Source organism: Dromiciops gliroides, chromosome X (assembly GCF_019393635.1).
Source record: "Dromiciops gliroides isolate mDroGli1 chromosome X, mDroGli1.pri, whole genome shotgun sequence".
Classification (NCBI taxonomy): Eukaryota; Metazoa; Chordata; class Mammalia; order Microbiotheria; family Microbiotheriidae; genus Dromiciops; species Dromiciops gliroides.
The window spans coordinates 81,795,946-81,816,850 of record NC_057867.1 but is presented as its reverse complement, the minus strand read 5'-3'; the positions used below and the strand labels follow the sequence as shown (position 1 = coordinate 81,816,850).

Sequence of the window (20,905 nt, the reverse complement as noted above, 5' to 3'; positions counted from 1 at the left end):
CCTTTCTCTCCCTCTGATCTCTCCACCTACAGGAATAGTGGCCCTAGGTTTACTTCCCCAGCAAACCGGCATTAGGTTTCAGGAGACAGTGCAAGTGGAGGGTGACAATCCTACTCATTTTCACACAGGCTAGGCAAAAGTGCTAAATCATCTGGGAGACTAGACCCCTTTATTCACAGCCATTTTGTTAACCCGTCCCTGCCTGAGATGGGAAAGTATCTCCACAAGAGAAGGATGTCCAGCCTAGCATGAAACGACCATAGAGCAGATTCTGGGAGTTGCTCCCTATGTCTATGAAGGAAAGGAAGCTGTGGAAAGGGACCAGACCATGCCCCAAGGTCTCTGAAGGGGACCCAGCAATAGCACTGCTGGGTCTGTATCCCAAGGAGATGAACAGCAAAAAGGAGAAGGATGTACAGGGTCTTTTAGGGTGGCAAAGAATTGGAAATTGAGGGGATGCCCACGGATTTGGGAATGGCTGAACGAGTTCCGCCTGTGATGGTGACGGAATACATTTGTGACGTAAGAAACGACAAGCCTGGGAAGATCTACAGGAACACGTGAAGTAAAGTGAGCAGAAGCAGGAGAACTCTGTATACAGGGACAGCCACATCATATGATGATCTAGTGCGAATGACTTAGTTACTCCCAGGAACACCATGATCCAAAGGACTCAGGATGAAAAATGTTCTCTACGAGCAGAGAAAGAACTGATAGAGTCTGAAGGCAGATTGAAGTAGACATAATCTACAAAGCAGGTATTACAGAAACCAAGCCAGACTTAAGTCATTGGAGAACCGTGACTGGCTCCTGGGTGGGTCAAGCCGACATGATAAAAACGACGGTTCTACCTCAATGCACCTCCTTGCTCAGCGCTACCGCAGTTAGGTCGCCAGAACTTATGAGGTACAAAACATAGCGACGGAATTCATTTGGCAGCACAAAAGGTCAGGAATGGGGGCAGCTAGGTGGCGCAGTGGATAAAGCACTGGCCCTGGATTCAGGAGGACCTGAGTTCAAATCCAGATTCAGACACTTGACACTTACTAGCTGTGTGACCCTGGGCAAGTCACTTAACCCTCATTGCCCTGCCCCCCCCCAAAAAAAAGGTCAGGAATGGCAAAGGGATTGATGAGAGGGAAACACGGGGGCGGTGTGGGGGGGGTGTTTCTAGCCATGCCAGATCTCAGCCTGTCACAGATGGCGGCCACTGTCACAGCTACGGGGCCTGGCCACGAAACAGAAGGGTGGATGCGTGGAAGAGAGCTTTGCGGAAAAAAGCCCACGGAAAGTATTGAGGCGGGATGCTCTGCAGAGTCAGGAAGGGTGGGGCACTACTGAGGAGCAACAGGTGGTGCAGGCTGGCTGCTGACTGATTCATTGATTGATTGATAGATGATTGATTGATGAGCGATTGGTAGCTCTAGCCAGGGCAGGTCCCCGAGCGAGCCCATCCATCCTTTCTACCCTTTTCCTCATCAGCAGCCCTCGGCATCCCCCACCAGGTGGTCTGTGCTATACACCAAACCAGGTGACCACGGGCAGGAGCCCTGGGAATGGCTTTAGCCTTTGGCAGGGAGGGGCCCTAGAAATGGCCAGAGGGCAGGGGGCGCCACCTGCAGAGGGCGCTGCAGAGCCCGCGTCGCCGGCACCGGCAGAGGGCGCTGCAGAGCCCGCGTCGCCGGCACCGGCAGAGGGCGCTGCAGAGCCCGCTCCTGGTCCACGCTCTCCTCACAGGGCGCTGCGTGTGCAGACTGGCCTCGCCCTCGCGTCTGTCAGCCATCAGGCCTGTTGGGGACTCCGCACCTCACCGCACCTCACCGCAGGACAAGGGAGCCGGCAGCATGGAGGGCGAGAGGACAAAGGGGATGATCTCGGGGTTCATGCTCAGCGCCCTCACTTTCCAGCACCTCAACTCCAACGCGGACGAGGTGAGGCCACGGGAGCAGACCTCAAGGCCTCGAGCCCTGGGAGCGCCGAGGGGGAGGGGGAGAGGGGGGGGAGGGGGGGGGAGGGGGGGAGGGGGGGAGGGAGAGAGGGGGAGGGGAGAGGGGGAGGAGAGGGGAGAGAAGGGGGGAGGGGGAGGGGGAGAGAAGGGGGGAGGGGGAGAGGGAGAGGGAAAGGGGGGAGGGAGAGAGGGGGAGGGGGAGAGGGAAAGGGGGGGAGGGAGAGAGGGGGAGGGGGAGAGGGGGAGGAGAGGGGAGAGAAGGGGGGAGGGGGAGGGGGAGAGAAGGGGGGAGGGGGAGAGGGAGAGGGAAAGGGGGGAGGGGGAGGGGGAGAGGGGGAGGAGAGGGGAGAGAAGGGGGGAGGGGGAGGGGAGAGAAGGGGGGAGGGGGAGGGGGAGAGAAGGGGGGAGGGGGAGAGGGGGAGGGGGAGAGGGGGAGGGGGAGAGGGAGAGGAGAGGGGAGAGAAGGGGGAGGGGGAGAGAAGGGGGGAGGGGGAGAGGGAGAGGGAAAGGGGGAGGGAGAGAAGGGGGGAGGGGGAGAGGGAGAGAGAAAGGGGGGAGGGGGAGAGGAGAGGGGAGAGAAGGGGGGAGGGGGGAGAGGGGGAGGGGGAAAGGGGGGAGGGAGAGAGGGGGAGGGGAGAGGGGAGAGAAGGGGGAGGGGAGAGGGGGAGAGGGGGAGGGGGGAGGGAGAGAGGGGGAGGGGGAGAGGAGAGGGGAGAGAAGGGGGGAGGGGGAGAGGGGGAGGGGGAGAGGGAAAGGGGGGAGGGAGAGAGGGGAGGGGGAGAGGGGAGAGAAGGGGAGAGGGGGGGAGGGGGGGAGGGGGAGAGGGGGGGAGGGGGAGAGGGAAAGGGGGGAGGGGGAGGGGGAGAGGGAAAGGGGGGAGGGGGAGAGGGAAGAGGGGAGGGCGAGGGGGAGGGGAGAGAAGGGGGGAGAGGGAGAGAGAAGGGGGGAGAGGGAAGAGGGGAGGGGGGAGAGAAGGGGGGGAGGGGGAAGGGGAGAGGGAAGAGGGGGAGGGGGGAGGGGGGAGAGAGGAGGGGAGAGGGGGGAGGGGGGAGAGAAGGGGGGAGAGGGAAAGGGGGGGCAGGGGCACCCTCCTCTGGTACCCGCCCCGGCTGAGCTTCAGCGAGGTGTTGGTGCTGGTGGTGTTGGGGTGGCCACTCTCCTGTGCCCCGGGCCCTGTGGCCCTTGGAGAAATGCTGGTGCTGCTGCTCCCCTCCCCCTCTCCCCCTCCCCTCAGGGTCCTGCCCCCCTCCACTCTGCATCAGTTCAGGCCAGTCATCGCAGGCTTCTCCATCTCCCCCACCATTGCCCCACGGCTAACACGGCCTCACTGGGTCCTGGGTCCCCACCCCCCAAGTTCTGCTTCTCTTCATGCCCAGTGCAGCCTGTGCCCCCCACCCCCAAGTTCTGCTTCTCTTCATGCCCAGTGCAGCCTGTGCCCCCCACCCCCAAGTTCTGCTTCTCTTCATGCCCAGTGCAGCCTGTGCCCCCCACCCCCCCAAGTTCTGCTTCTCTTCATGCCCAGTGCAGCCTGTGCTCCCCACCCCCCAAGTTCTGCTTCTCTTCATGCCCAGTGCAGCCTGTGCCCCCCACCCCCCAAGTTCTGCTTCTCTTCATGCCCAGTGCAGCCTGTGCCCCCCACCCCCAAGTTCTGCTTCTCTTCATGCCCAGTGCAGCCTGTGCCCCCCACCCCCAGCTTCTCTTCATGCCCAGTGCAGCCTGTGCTCCCCACCCCCCAAGTTCTGCTTCTCTTCATGCCCAGTGCAGCCTGTGCTCCCCACCCCCCAAGTTCTGCTTCTCTTCCTTGTCCAGTGCAGCCTGTGCCCCCCACCCCCCAAGTTCTGCTTCTCTTCATGCCCAGTGCAGCCTGTGCCCCCCACCCCCAGCTTCTCTTCATGCCCAGTGCAGCCTGCCCGTCTCTTCTCCCCGCGCCTTGGGGAGCCTGGAGAAGTGCCTCTGCGGGCTGCTCTTGGCCCTTTTCCTGAGGCTGGGAAGAGCATCCCTAGCATTGCCTCCCCCTTAGGGGAAGCAAGAGCCCCAAATGCTGGAGACTGGAAGGGAGGCATGCTGAACTTTTCTGGGCCTCACCTCTTGATTGGTCAAAGGGCTAGTTGCGGGGCCTCTTGTGAAAGGAAGAATAGAAATGCTTGAGCAGGAGTCACTCACAAGAAAAGCAAGGGACCGAGCAGTACTGTAAGACACGGGGCCTTTGTTAAGGGTGAGAGATTGTAGACCCACACCTACATTTATTTTAAATTTCCAAGAGTCTGCATGCGTCCCTGATTTAGATTAAAAAAAAGAACTATTGTGAGAAACCTTGTAACCCATTCAAAATAAGGGGCTCTCCTAGCCTCCCTTCCCTTTAGACAACAGGATTACACCGATTGAATCGTGTCCTACCCACTTCTAGCTTTGATATTTATGTCAAGGGCACCACCATCCTTCCATCCAACCCAGGTTCTAAAGCTAAGAACCAGCCTAGACTCTTTGTTCTTCTTCACCCCCCAAATCTGATCGGTTGCCAAGTCTTGGGAGAGATGATGTGGATGGAGAAGCAATGTTCGTAGACCTAATTATAAGGACCGGTGAGAATTGACCCAGGAGAAGTGATTCTTTCCACTGAAGAGGTGGGGGACTGTGGGTTTCGATTGTTGTGTCTGCGGCCGCCGCCCCCAAATCAGTTGCTGTTGTGGAACTTTTTCTTTGTCATCAGGAAAAGCTCACTGTGGGGTAGGCGAGAAGGGGTGTGGCGGAAAGGACTGATTTTTTTTCCCCTGGGCAAGGAGGGTGAAGTGACTTGCCCAGGGTCACACAGCTACTAAGTGTCAAGGGTCTGAGGTCACATTTGAACTCAGATCCTCCTGAATCCGGGGCCGGTGCTTTATCCACTGCAGCACCACCTAGCTGCCCCCTGTGACTGATTTGAAAATAAAAGGTGATCCCCCTTTTTTTTGCCCACCCCCCCCACATTTGTTCAGGACCTCTTTGCTAGAAGACTCACAGATCAGTAGCCTTCCCACTGGTCTTCCTGCCTCAGGGCTTTCTGCTCTCCAGCATAGGTTCGGCCATGACACTCCCGCACTCCAAAAGTTTCAGGGGATCTGGAGTCAAAAGCAAATTCCTCAGTTTGACATGTACATCTACAGAAAACCTCTTCACTACCTGCTTCTGCCTTCCTTTTCACAGTTATCACACATTTCTCCCCTTCGTGCAACCTCTTTCCAGCCAAGCTGCCCCACTTGCAGTTCCTCTAAACGCCCTGTCTTCGTGCCTTTCTCTCAGCTCTCCCCTCTTGCCTCGAATTCCCTCTTTCTTTACCTGCCTCTCAGAATCCCTGGTGCCCTTCAGAACTCAGCTCAGTCACCATCTCCTACTTGAGGCCTTTCCTAACCCACCCCAGCCCCTACTTCCTCCCTCCTCCAAGGACCCAATTCTATTTACCTTTTCTTTGCCCTTCCAAGGCATGGACTGGATTGTTTAACCCCCATGCCTAGCACCAAGTGGGTACTTGATAACTACTTGCTGATTCATATGCCTCAGCAAGCTCCAGAGGCCCCTCATACCCAGAGAATAAAGTCCCAGTTCCGGATGCCAGGACCTCTCCCCTCTAGCCAGACTAGGTATCTAACTATCTTCTGAACCTGACATATTCATTCCTCATTCCAAACCTTAACACAGACACTTTCTCCTACCAGGAATGTCACGGTCCCCATTAGGCTGTGAACTCCTTGAGAGCAGAGACTGGGCTTTTTGGTTTTGTTTTTTTCTTTTACCTCTCTTTATATCCTGGACACTTAGCACACTGCCTGGCACAGGTAGGCATGGGATTGGATGCATTCGGTACGATGATAAATGCCAACTGACTCAATCCAACCTTCCGGGTGCAGCTTATGGGCCTACTTCATTCATTCCTTCAGTAAACATGGAGAGCTTATGATGTGCAAGCACTGTGCTAGAAAAGGAAAGTCAGTTAGTAGTGATGACTTTGATTTCTCTTTAGTTTGAGTGTAGGGTTAAGCCCCCTTCTTTAGGAAAAGCTCGGCCCAACAGCTAAGCCAGACTAACAAATAGTCTCTTCGGTCTAGGTTACCTGTAGTCAAAAATGGATTGATAAATCCTTATCGTTTATCAGCAGATAATTTGGAGACTGACTTATATCTTTGTAGGAATAAGATAATGTTTTGAAAGGCAAGGTTCCCCTTTCTGGCAGCTGGAGAGTTTGTGGGGGTTTGACTGAAGGTTAAGTTTTCCTCTTTCCAGTCTTAGTGGCTAAGGCTTCTTCTTCCTTAGCTAGGAGGTTAAGTCCAAGCTGAGCGATGGACTCTTCTAAGGTGGGCAGCTAGAAGATGGGGCAGGTCGTTTGTGTGACCGCTAATGTGAGGGAAAAATCCATCCTCTTCTCAATAATTCTCAGGAACTCAGCAGTGAGGTGACAAAGGCTTTATTTTCTTCTCATGAGAAGGAGGCACCCTAGTGTGCAGCTAGTGGGTGCCCAGAAAGGGGGCTCGCAGGCCCTGTTTTATACCCTAGTCCCTAACTCGAATGGACCTTCCCCTTTTTCATCACTGGTCGGGGTTACAATCTATGCCCCCAAACTAGCTAATCTGAACGCAGTATTCCCACCCCTCTTCCTTGTATGGGCATAACTCAGGAGTGGACCTTATACTTCCTTATCTGGACAGAACTCTGGAGAGGACCTACTGGAGACCTGGGCTCCTTGAATCATGTGACCTTGCTAACCTGAGGGGGAGGAGGGGATCTGAGACCTTTGTGCTACCAACGGGTCAGGGGAGTATGACTGACTGTTATATCCACATTGAGAGGAGACACCCATTTCTCACAGCTAACTACACACCACAAGTTTCTCTTTCCCAGTAAAGTTTCTGGTTACAAAAAGGCATCACCAGTAAGGCAAGGACTTCTGGGAGAATCTCACTTTGAGAATTTGGGTGAAGAAAGCCTGGGAGAAGCAAACTAGCCAGATGACCCGTCTTGTCCAGTGGAATTATGTTCAAAACAAGTTTCCTAGGTTTTTGATTCCTCCTTTCTGTTAGAAAAAAGCTTCGTCAGTCACCCTTTTGTCACTAATTACTGAAGAATGAGTTGACCTGATTTAATGGTAACTTGCTAGCCTTGCTATTAAATCGTTTTCACTCGGAAACTTTCTGCCTCAGGAATATTTTCTGTTTCAGCTCATTAATCTTAACAGCCAGGTGCAGGTAGTTCCAAAGACAACAAAAGAGCCCCTCCCTTCAAACAACTTGTATTCTTGTGGGGGTATGCAGCATGCATACAGAAATACATATAAGGTAATTTGAGGAGGGAGGGATAGAGAGAATGCTAATGAGTAGGGGAGCCAGGAAGGGTTCACCGAGGAACCTGTCCCTTAGTTGAGTAGGGAAGGAAGCTAAGCATTCTAAAAGGCTTAGAATATAGTTTCCTCATAGACATGCAGGTAAGAGCTGGAGCATTTTAAGTTCAGGGACTGGAGAGTAGCCATTTAGGCTAGTGCATCAATGTGTGTGACATAAACCTGGAAAGTTAGGCTGGAGTCCGAATGAAAGGGTTTGAAGTGCCAAGTTGAGTGGGTATTTTATCTTTGAGGCCAGGGAAACCCATTGGAGATTTTTGAGCAGGGATTAATTAGCGTGGTCAGACTTGTGATTTGGGAAGATTATGTGGGCAGCTGGTGGAATGGGTTGGGGAAAAAAGGAGCACAGGAAAACAGGGAGGAAGGTGATTAGGGGTTATGCAACTGTCCAGGCAACCAACTAGGTAACACAGCAAAAGGGGGTGGGGACAGCCTGGGGGGGGAGAGAGAGTATGTTTCTGAGAGAAGACTGAAAAGACTTGGGCAGTGGATTAGAAAAAGAAAGAAATGCACAACTAGGTGTGTGTGGGGGGGCGCGCAACTAGATGGTGCAGTGGATAAAACACTGGCCCTGGATTCAGGAGGACCTGAGTTCAAATCTGGCCTCTGACACTTGACACCTACTAGCTGTGTGAACCTGGGCAGGTCACTTAACCCCAATTGCCTCACCAAAACAATTTTTTTTTTGGAAAAAAAAAAAAAGGGTAGGTTAAAGTGGAAGAAAATGAGGTTCGTTTTGGTGGCATTGAGCTTGAGTTGCCCAAGATGCCCAGGAAGGTTGTAAGTGATATGGGATTGGAATTTAGGAGAAAGATTAGGGCTGGACAGGCATCTATTCAGGAATCATCTGTATAAAGATGATACCTTGAACCCATGGGGCCTGAGAAGATCACAAAAAATGGAAGGGTGAGGACAGCACTTTGGGGCACCCTCATGGTTAGGGTTGTGAGAAAGAGTTATTAGTAATCATTATTTCGGGAGATCCAGAGATCTCTTAGTTCTCCCTCCCTCTCCACTCAAAGGCAAGCTCTCCTTGAAAGATTCTATCAAACCCACCCCTGCCCCAAGCTCACAAAAGGAGCCTTGGGTGGAGACAGATTCTTTTGTCTGGGTGAACAAAAGGACTTTCCTGATGACATTAAACCCCACCTAAATGTCCTCTGATGTCATCCTTGGACTTCATTTAAAAATAACCCACTTCCAGTCATGTCCCCCAGTGAGATTTGATTGTTGTTAACCAACTGGATCTCATTGCTGTGTGATGGACCTCCCACAGTGAGAAGGGGATATAAACTGAGACACCTCCTGCCCCCAAGCCATTAGGAGTCTTTGGTCTGAGAGAGACAACAGACCTCATTTTATTAGTAACCTGGATGGCCATATTAATAAAATGACTGAATTCCCAAGATACCATGTCTCTCATAATTTTAGTCGTGATAGGGGACAAGACATGGATGATAGTCCCCAGTAATGGGGTCCCTATTAATCTTCCCCTTATCACAATTTTGCCTTCTGTTATTTAACTAATTCACACCTTTTCTCCAACTAGCTTGAGTGAGATGCTCTTTTGTAGCATATTGTAGGTGCTCAGGTTTGGAATGAATTCATGAGTAAAGACATAGTAAATGTTAGTTGATTTCATACATTGCTTCTTTTTTGTACCCCTCTAGGAAGGTTTTCTTCTTGGGGAAATAAGAGGTGAATCAAACGAGAGCACTACAGACTCTCAGTGGAGTGAGACTGAAATTGTTTACACAATTGGTGAGTCTCTGCTGTGTGTTTGCTTTGTGTCCAATCGGTATAAATGGGTTTAAAAAATATTCTAAAATAATTTTTAAAAAATTTTTGATGGAGATGGCAGATAAAATGAATGCACTTCCTCTTCCTCTAAAAGTCTTAGCCTGAGCTTAGCTAAAGTAGGAAAAACTGAGGACGAGGGAACAGAAGGAATTTCAAATGAAAAGGCCAAGAGACAGAGTCTCTGGGTTATTAATAATCAATTTATTAATTACGATAGCACATAATCCATAAGTTGAGGTCAGTGGTTCCTCTCAGAATGGAGGTCCCTGAATGTTTTAAATACCTTTGGAAAAGCGGGTGTCCCTGAGGGTGAAAATCAGCTCTGATTGGTTAACAGTTAATGAGAGAATGGATATTCTAATGAGAGGCAAATCAGCTCTGATTGGTTAACAGTTAATGAGAGAATGGATATTCTAATGAGAGGCGGACTTTTTCTAATGAGGGACTGGGGGAAGTGACTTTGATCATGGTAGCACTCCTACATCATTTTGCCCCCAGCAGTCTTTAAAAAAAGAATCTATTCTCCACCCAGTCCTACTGGAATTGGAGCGGTGGTGGGGTTGCAGTAACAATTGCACCTAGATAAGGTGGTCTGGTGGGGTGAACTTTGGGGATAGTGTGAGGATTAAAAATGAGAGAGTCATAGTTTCTGGGTCCCTGAATCATTTTATTGATAAGGTTATTCATAAAATGAGGGGCAGGTGATTAGTAAAAAGAGGTCTATGGCCATCTCTCTCAGACAAAAGCCCCCTCCTCATACGTGGGTCTCTGCCGCTTCCAGTTTGGGAGCGTTTCTGGAGCATCGAGAGGGTCAGTGAGTTGCCAATAGTCTTGTAGACAATGTATCTTGAGATGGGACCTGAACTAAGTTTCGTGTACCTGGAGAGCAGTCCTGTATACTCTGCCAGGCTTGATATCAGTACATCGACATTTGTGTCATGCATTCCTCAGAATGTATTAGTTCTTTATTATTATAAAAGTAGTTCCCCAGCATCAACAAATTCATGGAATCAAATATCTCTTAAGCAACCACAGAATATGGGCATAGAGGACATATATAAAAGCCTTCCCTAATAGTAACAGCGGCTTTACCAAAGTATGAAATTAAGGGTAAACACACCTTGACATTCAGGGGAAATATTGCAGGCTAGGACTGTGCCTTTGGGAACATATTTGTCATCACCAATGCAGTGTTAAGAAATTTAATTCAATGAAGATAAAATGACTCATCTTTTCCTTTCAGACATACAAAGGTACATTCCTTGCTTTCAGCTTTTCAGGTAAGTATTACCATATGTGAGGAACTCTGACCAGTAGTTTGTGATTGTGTTATGTTGAGTGAGCAAGCAAGCAAGCAAGCAATCAAGCAAGCAATCGCTTGTTAAGCACTTACTAGGTGCCAGGCATTGTACCGAGCACTGGGGATATGCAGATTTAAGAAATGACAGCCCCTGCCCTCAAGAAGCCTATCAGCCATCTTATAATGAATGAAAAGGGCTTCTTTTTTGCTGATTATTTGAAATGTTATTCATTTACTCATTCAACCTGGGTACTCCCATTCCCTGGGATATTCAGTTGCTCCCAGACCTTCACATTCACCATTTGAGTCACTCCAGCCACCTGCTCATTTGCCCAGTTTGTTTTACTAATCCAACTACTTTTCTTTTCTCTCTACTAACTAGTTCTATTCCTCACCCACTATATTTTCTTTGATGGTTGTTCCCCTTTTACCTCTTCACCTATTTTCTAAACTGCTCTGCTTTGGATCTTTCTGCCACCACATGGAAAAACAGTTTCATTATTCTATAAGGTTACATACAAACTCTGTGCTGCATCTTCCCATAGTGAAGCATTCAGTCCCCTAAAACGAGAATAACAACACTTTTGCTGAGAAAATGTGCATCGGTACGGACCTGTCCTTAAGCGTAAGCCCACCAATAGCTTGATTCAATATTTATTGAGCAGTCACCAAAAAAGCAAAATCCCCAACAACACAGCTAGCCAGCTATGAGGACCTGGTAGAGGAAGCTAGAGATTTGACCACTTTTGTGGTGATACCAGGTCCCTGGTAGAACCCTCAAAGATATAAACTCAAACCAAATGGCTGTTGAATCATCATCCCCTCAAAATCATACAGTCTTAGAGCTGGAAAGAGTCTGACAGATCATCTAGTTCTAGCAACCCCCTCATTTTCTACATGCAGAAATGGAGGCCAAGAGTACTGAGTGACCATCCTAAGATTACACATTTGAGAAAACCAAGAGTGAGTCTTGTACTTTGCAGGAGCTTTTCCCAGTGTGGTGCCCACCAGTTGTTTCCATGCATTTCTGCATCTCTTCCATCCACTTATATGTTAATGTTAATTCTCCCATTGGAATGTGGGCTGCTTGAGCTTTTCCCCTTTCTTCCTCTCCTCTGGCTTAGCACAGTGGCCCACACAAAGTAAGCTCTTAATCATCAGTGCTTGCTGACTGGGTGCTGCCTGACTGATAATCAAGTCCTTTGTTTCCTCCAGGACTCAGGATTTCATTGGTGTGCAAAATCCTACCTATTTCTGCATCACAAGTGCCTTGGCCCCACCAGTAACACAGCTGGTCAGTGTCCAAGGAAGAATATGAACCCAGGTCTGCACCGCCTCCAAGTCCAATAATTTTATCTGCTATAGGGGGCGGCTAGGTGGCACAGTGGATAGAGCACCAGCTCTGGATTCAGGAGTACCTGAGTTCAAATCCAGCCTCAGACACTTGCCACTTACTAGCTGTGTGACCCTGGGCAAGTCACTTAACCCTCACTGCCCTGCAAAAACAACCAAGCAAACAAACAGACAGAAAAACTATCTGCTATGCCTGCTGCTGGACTGAGCTATAATGTGTAGCATTTTCACAAACTCTAGCAGATCTGCCAGGAATGAAGAGGTATTAGAAAACTCATACATAATGCCCTGTATTTCCAGAGTGGCCATATCAAGGCATACGTTTGTGGGATGGGGGATAGGAATTAGGGAAGTGATCCTTTTAGCATGCTTTCGGGGCAGAGAGAGAGCAGCCATTCTCAATTTCAGATCTCGGGTTTTTGCTGTTGCTGTTGTTTAATGGAAAGGCACAGGGAGGAGAGAGAAGGGCAAATAAGCTCAATAAAATCTGTTCCGATTCATCCACGCAAACATACATATAGAGTTATCAGCCATCTCCCACCCCCATGCCTTTGCAGACTGTCCTTCAGTCTTAGAACGCTCTCCCTCCTCATCTTGAAATCTCTAAATTTTGGCTCAAATACCAGTTTCCTCCATGAGACCTTAACCGTTTAGCCTGCTTGTTCGGGGTGTACCCTTCCCGCACACCCTGCACATAGATTTGTATGCATTGTGTATTTATTTGTTTCTGGGCATATTGTCTTTTCCAGTGGAATGCAAAGCCAGTGTTGTTTTTTCTTGGTCTCACCAGTTCCTGGCACATAGTAGGCACTTAATGCTTGCTTAGTTGAATGAATTTTTGTACCGATAGGAAAAATGAGTGTGTCATAGCATTGTTTGCACATTCAGTTGTAGTTCCATGACACTCGTTTCTGACCTCAAATTTCTATGGAACACTGTGTGTTTCTTGGCCCCATCACATTCTACCTCGAGATGCTTCAGAAACAGTTTTGTCTACAACACACGCAGTGATTTTTCCTGTGATTTGGACACCAAGTGAACAGTTAAGTTGGCACTACTCAAGGAGAGTTTAGAGACCTCGGTTATGTGAAGTTACCCTTCAGTAGGTTCAGCTGTGTTTGTTGCTCTGTGTAGGTTCTCAGGCTGACATAGGTTGAGGGTAACGTGTACCTCTAATAGGCCTGTTTTATTTAGACTGCAAATACTCTAGGCTGGGTAAATAAAAGTTATAATAGAGTTACTTATCCATTTTCTTTTACCTCTAAGAGTATAACATCCAAAAGGATACCAGTCAGTCAACAAAATTTATGGAGCCCTGGCTACTGTGCTCGGTGCTCAGGATACAAAGAAAGGCAAAAGACAATATCTGCTTTCAAGGAGCTCAAAGTCTAGTGGGGGAGATGACGTGCAGATAGGGATTTACGAATAAGCTCTAGACTCAGTACATTGGAAGTAACGGACAGAGGGAAGGCACCAGCTTCCTGTAGAAAGTGGCACTGTAGCTAGGCCTTGAAAGAAGCCAGGAGGAAGAGATGAGGAGAGAGAAGAACATTCCAGGCACCGGGGCCGGCCAGTAAGAATGCCCTGCCACAGGGGCGGCTAGGTGGCGCAGTGGGTAGAGCACCGGCCCTGGAGTCAGGAGTACCTCAGTTCAAATCCAGCCTCAGACACCTAACACTTACTAGCTGTGTGACCCTGGGCAAGTCACTTAACCCCCATTGCCTCACTAAAAAAAAAAAAAAAAAAAGAAGAAAGAAATATGATCTAGATGAGTGAGATGAGCAGAATCAGAAGAACATTATACAGAGTATCATCAACATTATGTGTTGATCAACTGTGATAGACTGGATTCTTCTCACCAATCCAATGGTACAAGAAAGTTCCAGGGGACTCATGATGGGAAGGGCTCTCCAAAGCCAGGGGGAAAAAAAGAACTGTGGAATATGGATGCTGATTGAACCATACTATTTCGTTTGGTTTTGGTGCTCCTGTTTTTCTATTTTGAGGTTTTTCCTTATTGCTCTGATTCTTCTCTTATACCATGACTGATGCAGAAATATATTTAATGTTGTGTGTGTGTGTGTGTGTGTGTGTGTGTGTGTGTGTGTGTGTCTGTCTGTCTGTTGGATTGCTTGCTATTTAGGGGAGGGCGGAGGGAGGGAGAAAAATTTGAAATTGGAAATCTTATACAAACAAATGCTGAAAACTAAAAAAAAGTGAACTAAGAAAAAATTAATAAATAAAAACATAAAAAAGAAATGTGATCTAAAAGCCAGGTATAAATCATAATTTAAAAATAAAGCAATTTGTTGACATGTGCTTTTAAAGAAAAGAATAACAATGGGTAGACTTTGAATTAAGTAACTTAATCTGGAAACTTTTAGAAGATGTCTTTGTGTATGTTCTAGGGCTCATTTGTCAGGTAGACTCATGAGGTGTGGTTGGGCCAAGGCAGATGGTGTTGGCTTTTACCCACCTGGCGGGCGGGTAAATACTTGTTGCTTTGCACCGAGGTACGTTGGTTAGCACCAATTACCATACGATATTGGATGGAGGGAGCTATTTATGAAGGGATCTTACTGAAATCTCTTTTCAACTGCCTCTTTTTAGCTTTTATAACTCATCAGGTGAAGTAAATGAGCAGGCACTGCAGGAGATCATCCTGGGCTGTGAAAAGGTATTGGGCCTTGCTGCACCTCTGTGACTCACTCCCGTAATTCTCTACTTTTCTTCATATTATCCTCCAAAGTAGAAAGAGCTGAAAGGCAGCACAGTCAGTGTGTAGGGCCTGGAGGTCCATAGGCAAGACCCTGAGCTTTTCTAAACACAATTCCTCATCTGTGTGTCAAATGGAGATAAATCCTTGTACCTTTAAGGGTTTTTATGAGAGAAGGCCTCTGCAAACTCTAAGGTGCTATATAAAGCTGAGGGGCAGGCCCTTTACCACACAATTGGAGGGTTAGGCTAGAACACAAAGGGGTCTCCAGACCTGAGGGATTCCCCCTTGTGCCAAGAGCACTGGCTCAGAGCCAGAGGACCTGGCTCAAATCCCCCTCTTAACTGGGTGTCCTTGGGCAAGTCACCTCATTTCCCTGAGCCTCAGTTTCCTCACCTGCAAAAGGAGGGTCTTAGAGTAGTTGGCCTGTAAGAGAGTGTAATTATCCAGATTTGGCTTAAATACCTCAAGTGAGGGAGACCTCACTATCCCTTATTTAACCCTAACCTCCTAAGTAGGACCTCTTTTTCTGTCTTGAATTTTTTAGCAGTCTAAGGAATGCATAAGAATATTGGTTTTTTATCGTTATTTTTTTATTTTATGATTACAATATCCTTTACTGAATGTAATTTCTTTGTTTTTAGTTTTTATTTATTTATTTAAAAGTTTGAGGTCCAAATTCTATCCCTCTCTCATTCCCTGCCTCCCTACCCTCCCCTGTCCCCAAGGTTACAAGCAATCAGTATAATTGGGTTATACATGTGCAATTATGCAAAATATTACCATATTAGTCATTTTACATAAAAAGACTCAAGTAAAAAATGAGGAAGTGCAAAATAGCATATTTCAGTCTGTGTTCAATCAATATCAGTTCTTTCTCTGGAGGTGGATAATATGCTTTATCATTAGTCCTTTGGGGTTGTTTTGGAAGGAATATTGTTACGTACAAACCAACATTTACAGTTTTGGAATGTACAAAATGAATATATGTCAATCCTTAAGTTTGTCAACACTTTTTCTAAATCTTGGTGGTTGTTTTTGAATATTGTCTCATGGTGGTAGTACAGTTCTAGCTTGATTTAAGTTTGATTCCTCCCTCCCCTTAGAATGTGATTGGATGGTACAAATTAAGACATTACTCAGACCCAGTGACGGCACTTCGAGAGAGGGTTCTTCATGAAAATTTACAGCAACATTTTTCAAATCAAGGACTTTTTTTTCTGTTACTGACATCAAGTATAATCACAGAAAACTGCTCTACTCATAGACTGGATCATGCACTGCTTAGACTTGAGGAAGGGTAAGTGTTGGCACACGTTTAGATTGGCCAGTCAACTCCAGGATCTGATTTTCCCACAGTTCTTAAATATTTTATCCAAATGTTTAAGTTGACAACACAACTGTTTATGCATGGGTTTATGTGAAATGGGCCTTTCCCTTTCATTTCTAGATTTTCCTGAACACAGGGGTCATAGTGAGCCCTGGTACCAATAGGAAGAAAACCATCTAGAGCACCGGCCCTGGAGTCAGGAGTACCTGAGTTCAAATCCAGCCTCAGACATTTAACACTTACTAGCTCTGTGACCCTGGGAAAGTCACTTAACCCCAATTGCCTCACTTAAAAAAAAGACTAGGAAGAAAACCACCCATTTCTCCTTCCCTTACTGGTGCTAATTAGGGTGGTAGTGCCCCATGTCATACAGATGCCTTTTTCCCAGCATCATCCAGCCTGATATCAAAAATGCATTGATTTGATAGGATTTTTTTAACACTAATGGATAATAGCTTAAGCCAAAATATTAGTTATGCCTAATTGCAGATGTATTCCATTTAAAGGGAACTAATCCTTATGAAGTCAACCAAAGTGGGCGTTTTACATTGAAAGTACTTGCCAGTGTTGTAGAGAAAAGGAATTGTTTTTAATTGGGTCATTTTCAGCTGAATAATTATTTGGGCAAGTAGTAAAGGATGTTTGTCTACCTCATTTCTGTAGGGTGGTCTATTGATGAATGGAAGAAGAAGGTTATATAGATGCCACTGCTCTTTTTTTTTTTTTTTTTAGTGAGGCAATTGGGGTTAAGTGACTTGCCCAGGGTCACACAGCTAGTAAGTGTCAAGTGTCTGAGGCCAGATTTGAATTCAGGTACTCCTGAATCCAGGGCCGGTGCTTTAACCACTGTGCCATCTAGCTGCCCCGCCACTGCTCATTTTTAACGTTGTTTAAAATTCCTCTCAAAAATGTTCTTTAGATTTTTCCATAAAGTGCCTTTAGAGGTGGCTATGTGGGAACAGCAGGGATATAAGACCGTGTCAGGTTCCTATAGATCCGCTGCCTTTGGACGAACAATGCACACACACAGGTAAGATCATTCTTCAACCACTATCTCTTTACCTTAGCTCTTTCGTTTTTGTTTTGTTCTTCAAGCAGGGCAATGAGGGTTAAGTGACTTGGCCAGGGTCACCCAGCTACTAACTCTCTGAGGCCACACTGGCACTCAGGAACATGAGTCTTCCTGACTTCAGGCCCAGCACTCTCTCCACTTAGCCACCTGGATGCCCCAAATTTCCAATATGCTCATTGTCTAAATGAGGATTTCTGTGTCATTCAATCTAAAGAGGATCTAACCTTGAACTAACATAAAGTTAGAGCCACTGTGGAGAGAGTCTGTCTAGGCATTTATGCTCTCTCACTTTAATCAAGCCCTCATGCCTTCCTTTTCCTCCTCTGTAATCTTGTGTCTTGTCAGTAGATCATTAATCATAATTAAGTGCCTCCCCTAGGTCAGGCTCCAGGCTAAGATACAGTTAAAGGATTCCTGTTCTCAAGGAGATTAGTTCCTTTTGGGGGGAGCAGCATATGCACGAATGAGACAATGCAAATTATGTACACAAGGTCCTTGCAGTGAGTCAAGGGCTTCCTGGCACCTCCAGAGTTGGGTGTAGGGCCCTGCTGGGAGACACAGCTTGACCCCAGGGAGTGACATGGTGCACGTCACCCCTTCTCCCCGCTCCCCACCCCACTTGTGGCCTTGTTGCCAACAGAACCCCACTACCCCCCTCCACACTTTCCCCTCTGCCCCCTCTCACAGCCAGCCTTTAGTGGGTGCACCAGGCTTCTGGTCCTCAGGCCTGTTTTAGCCTAACGTTAATGCCAAATAGAGTAGTCCCTATTTATCCTGGAAGCACTAGGAGCCCCTGGAGCTTCTTCATCAGGTGAGTGACATTGTCATACTTGGCTGTGCTTTGGGACTTTCATACTTCCCAAGTGGCTCTTACCAACCTTTTCCTTTCTCTGCCTTTTTCCCTGCAGAAGACGCCACTGCCTATGATATTGCAAAGATAAAGCCCATTCACCAGGAACTGCCTGCTCTTCATCATTTCTTTCCCTTCCTTCTGAAAGAAGGAGGGGGTCTTTCTCTTTAAGAGTTCCACTAATGAGGCAGCCAGGTGGTGAAGTGGGTAGAGCACTGGCCTTGGAGTCAGGAGGACTTGAGTTCAAATCCAGCCTCAGGCACTTGACACCTACTAGCTGTGTGACCCTGGGCAAGTCACTTAACCCCAATTGCCTCACCAAAAGAATGCCACTAATTCCCTTCTAACTCTTTCTACCCTCATCCTTCTAAGACCATGGCCAGTCTTTGTTCATCCCTACTTTGCAAAGTCCAAACTCTATCATCTCCTCTTCTGCTCATAAACATACAGATTTCCCTCATCCTAAAAAAACCCAAACTACTTGTGATCCCACGGCAGACCCTCCTCTCCTCCAACTCTCCCTCCCTTCCTTTCTTAAAAAAAGAGAATAGCACTCTACTTTCTCAGCACCTGTTCATAGGCTTTGTGTTCAAGGGCCCTACATCACCTAGTCAAATCTTCATTCGTACAGATGAACTAGAAACATCAGTTTTGAAATATCTGTGTACAAGGAAACATTTTCTCTTTCACCAATAGGTCAGAATTTTTTAAGGAAGATGGAACTTTAAAAGAGGTACAGAAAATAAGTGAACTTTACCTTACTGTGCAGGAAGAATTAAAGGTAAGTATCTCAAACCTTTAAAGATTGTTTCTCGATTTCAAAATCATGCTAGTGCTGCCTGTTTAGGATTTCTTCTAGATAAATATACAGATTTTGCCTAGAAGTATAATTTCTCATAAATACACTGTACAAAAAAATTAACAATTTAATATTATACATGTACACTGAAGTTGTTTTACTTTAATTCAGAAAATTTATTTTTAAAAATTCCTCAACCTATAATCTTGAACTAGGTAGTATTTTCTTTGGTTCTATTAAGTTCCAATTAGCCATATTGTTGTTAGGTAAAGAAGGAAGTTGCCCTTACAGAAATGCAGTTATTGTCTTGTGATACAATTCAGGAAGCTGCTAAAATCTGTGATTGTTTCCCTATTCTGTCCAATAGAATTCCTTTTGCTTAGTATAGGTTACTCTTTTGGGGCAGCTAGGTGGCAACATGGATGAAGCACTGGCCCTGAAGTCAGGAAGACCTCAGTTCATATCTCACCTCAGACACTTACTAGCTGTGAGACCCTGGGCAAGTCACTTAACCCCAATTTCCTTAAGCATGTGGGGTCACCCCCAGTCATCCTGACCTATATCTTGCCACTGGACCCAGATGGCTCTGGAGGAGAGAGTGAGGTTGGGGACCTTGCAGTGTCCTGCCTCTCTTAATTCCAATTCAGTGCAAGTCATGACATCACCTCCCAATGTCATGGTCCTCTTCAAGAAAGAAGGACAAACACCAGCAACAGCAGGTTACTAATGTATTGTGAATTAGAAAGTTGTCTATATAATGAAGCTCATTTTCTTTTGTAGGAAATAGGCAGTGGATTATCTGAGAGTGAGCAGTTAGTAGGAAAACACATGAACGATATCCGTTTACTAAAAGAGGAACTTGCAAGAAGAAAGAGACCAAAGACAGGTAAAAAGAAAAGTTAATAACCATATTTTTTTCCTACACAGCTTTACCTACAGCACTTTCACATTGGCCAAGCTGTTATTTCACAAGCAGCCCCTGCACACCCTATTTTATAGAGTATGGAGGCTCAGGAAGTGATCGCTTGGGTGTCTCTAATAACCGGTTATCAACCCAGTACTCAGTGTGGCCATGTCAGACTTAGAAATGACCCCAGCTTAACAAAAGGGGATGTAGTCAGCAGTCCCTGGTCAGTAGCACACAGAAGACCTTTTGATAATTGAAAAGGGCTCTGTCTTAATCAGGTTCAAGAAGGCAGCTTTGGCAGATGCTTGCCCAATAGTCTACGAAAAAGTACCATTGTGGGTAAGAGTTTGTAATTGGACCCTTAGACCAAATAAGCCACGAAAAGCCCTATACCCCTGCTTTCCATGTCAGTCTGAACTTTTACATGATGCTGAGTGATAAATTGTGTTATTTGACTTAGCAGGAAGAAGCGGTGACCCAGAAGTGGAAGAGAATGTTTTACTCTGTCAGGCTTTACGTACCTTTTTCCCAGGTCAAGAAAGCCTTCATTCAAGTAGTGTTTGTTTGAAAGGCAGGCTGATCGCTAGTAAGTGCTGTAACACTGACCATAAGCTGAGGGTAGTGAGGGAATTAACTCTGATGTCAGGAAGCCCTGATCTTCCAGAAGCTGAAGGAACAGGATGCGAAAAGAAGTATAAGCCTCTTGACTTGGAGAGCCAAAGCCCTGTCAAGAAAGCACGTGTGTTACAGCTTCAGAATCAGTGCCCTGAAGGAGATGATGGCAACAATGATGGGGAAGAAGTACTGACAAGCAGCATAGAAACAGATGCAGATGCTGAGAAAATGAAGGACATGATCTAATACAGAAAGTCTGCAACTTCTTGAACCTTTCCTATACTTTTTCTTGTCCTGAAGGACCAAAAGGGAACAGGGTGAAAACGTTGCCTGGGTTACTCCTTGGATAAGTTCTGATTGTTTTCTTAAAGTACTGCTTCAGAGAAAATGTTTTGGAAAACTATTGCTACATTAGGAATGTGGTACTATTTTAATTTTTATTCCAGTATTCTAAGAGTATGGCAAAAATTCCTAGGCCTTTTCAAGGTTGGTTTTTTGTCATATAAGCTTCCATGCAAACTATTCATCCAATTTCTAGATGAGATATTTCTGTAAAAAAGAAACCCTAAAACCGGAAGCTTTCTTTTTTTTAAACTTTGGTCTAGGAAATACAGGCCACACTAAAAAGTTCAATTTCAGGATTCACCTACTCAAGTTTTCAGTGCATCCTTTTTCTCCTGCCTAATCAGCTATAAGAGCAGAATTTGTAAGGTCTGAATTAGTCCCTGATCAAGAAGCTCTCGTGCCTACTTTTTGTGTCTCCCTACATATGGTTTCCTCCCACTAGAAACCAAGTTTCTCCATGGCAACCACTTGGGGGTGGGGGTATATTTTGAGCCCAACTGCA

At 46.7% G+C, this 20,905-nt stretch overlaps 1 protein-coding gene and 1 long non-coding RNA gene across 2 annotated transcripts in view; one reads left to right on the top strand and one right to left on the bottom strand.

The window, feature by feature from the left end:
• Positions 1 to 20,905, bottom strand: part of LOC122733806 — a 32,002-nt gene that overhangs the window by 3,187 nt on the left and 7,910 nt on the right. Inside the window, exons 2-3 of the long non-coding RNA XR_006353973.1 lie at positions 5,719 to 5,897; positions 4,947 to 5,046 (exon numbers count right to left, since the gene is read on the bottom strand). This is a non-coding gene — a long non-coding RNA (uncharacterized LOC122733806). The remainder of the gene's footprint in view (positions 1 to 4,946; positions 5,047 to 5,718; positions 5,898 to 20,905) is intronic.
• LOC122733791 (BRCA1-A complex subunit Abraxas 1-like) lies at positions 1,667 to 20,722 on the top strand. The gene is made up of 9 exons (XM_043974495.1): positions 1,667 to 1,931; positions 8,987 to 9,077; positions 10,360 to 10,396; positions 14,380 to 14,446; positions 15,592 to 15,785; positions 16,735 to 16,845; positions 18,434 to 18,518; positions 19,317 to 19,422; positions 19,907 to 20,722. Exons 1-9 carry the CDS (start codon positions 1,845 to 1,847, stop codon positions 20,302 to 20,304), a joined length of 1,176 nt encoding a protein of 391 aa, XP_043830430.1. The 5' UTR covers positions 1,667 to 1,844; the 3' UTR covers positions 20,305 to 20,722.

Coding starts and splice junctions, on each gene's coding strand:
- LOC122733791 (XM_043974495.1), top strand. CDS start 1,845: ATGGAGGGCGAGAGGACAAAGGGGATGATCTCGGGGTTCATGCTCAGC. Junction 1,932..8,986: donor TCAACTCCAACGCGGACGAG/GTGAGGCCACGG, acceptor GTACCCCTCTAG/GAAGGTTTTCTTCTTGGGGA. Junction 19,423..19,906: donor AAGAAAGAGACCAAAGACAG/GTAAAAAGAAAA, acceptor TTGACTTAGCAG/GAAGAAGCGGTGACCCAGAA.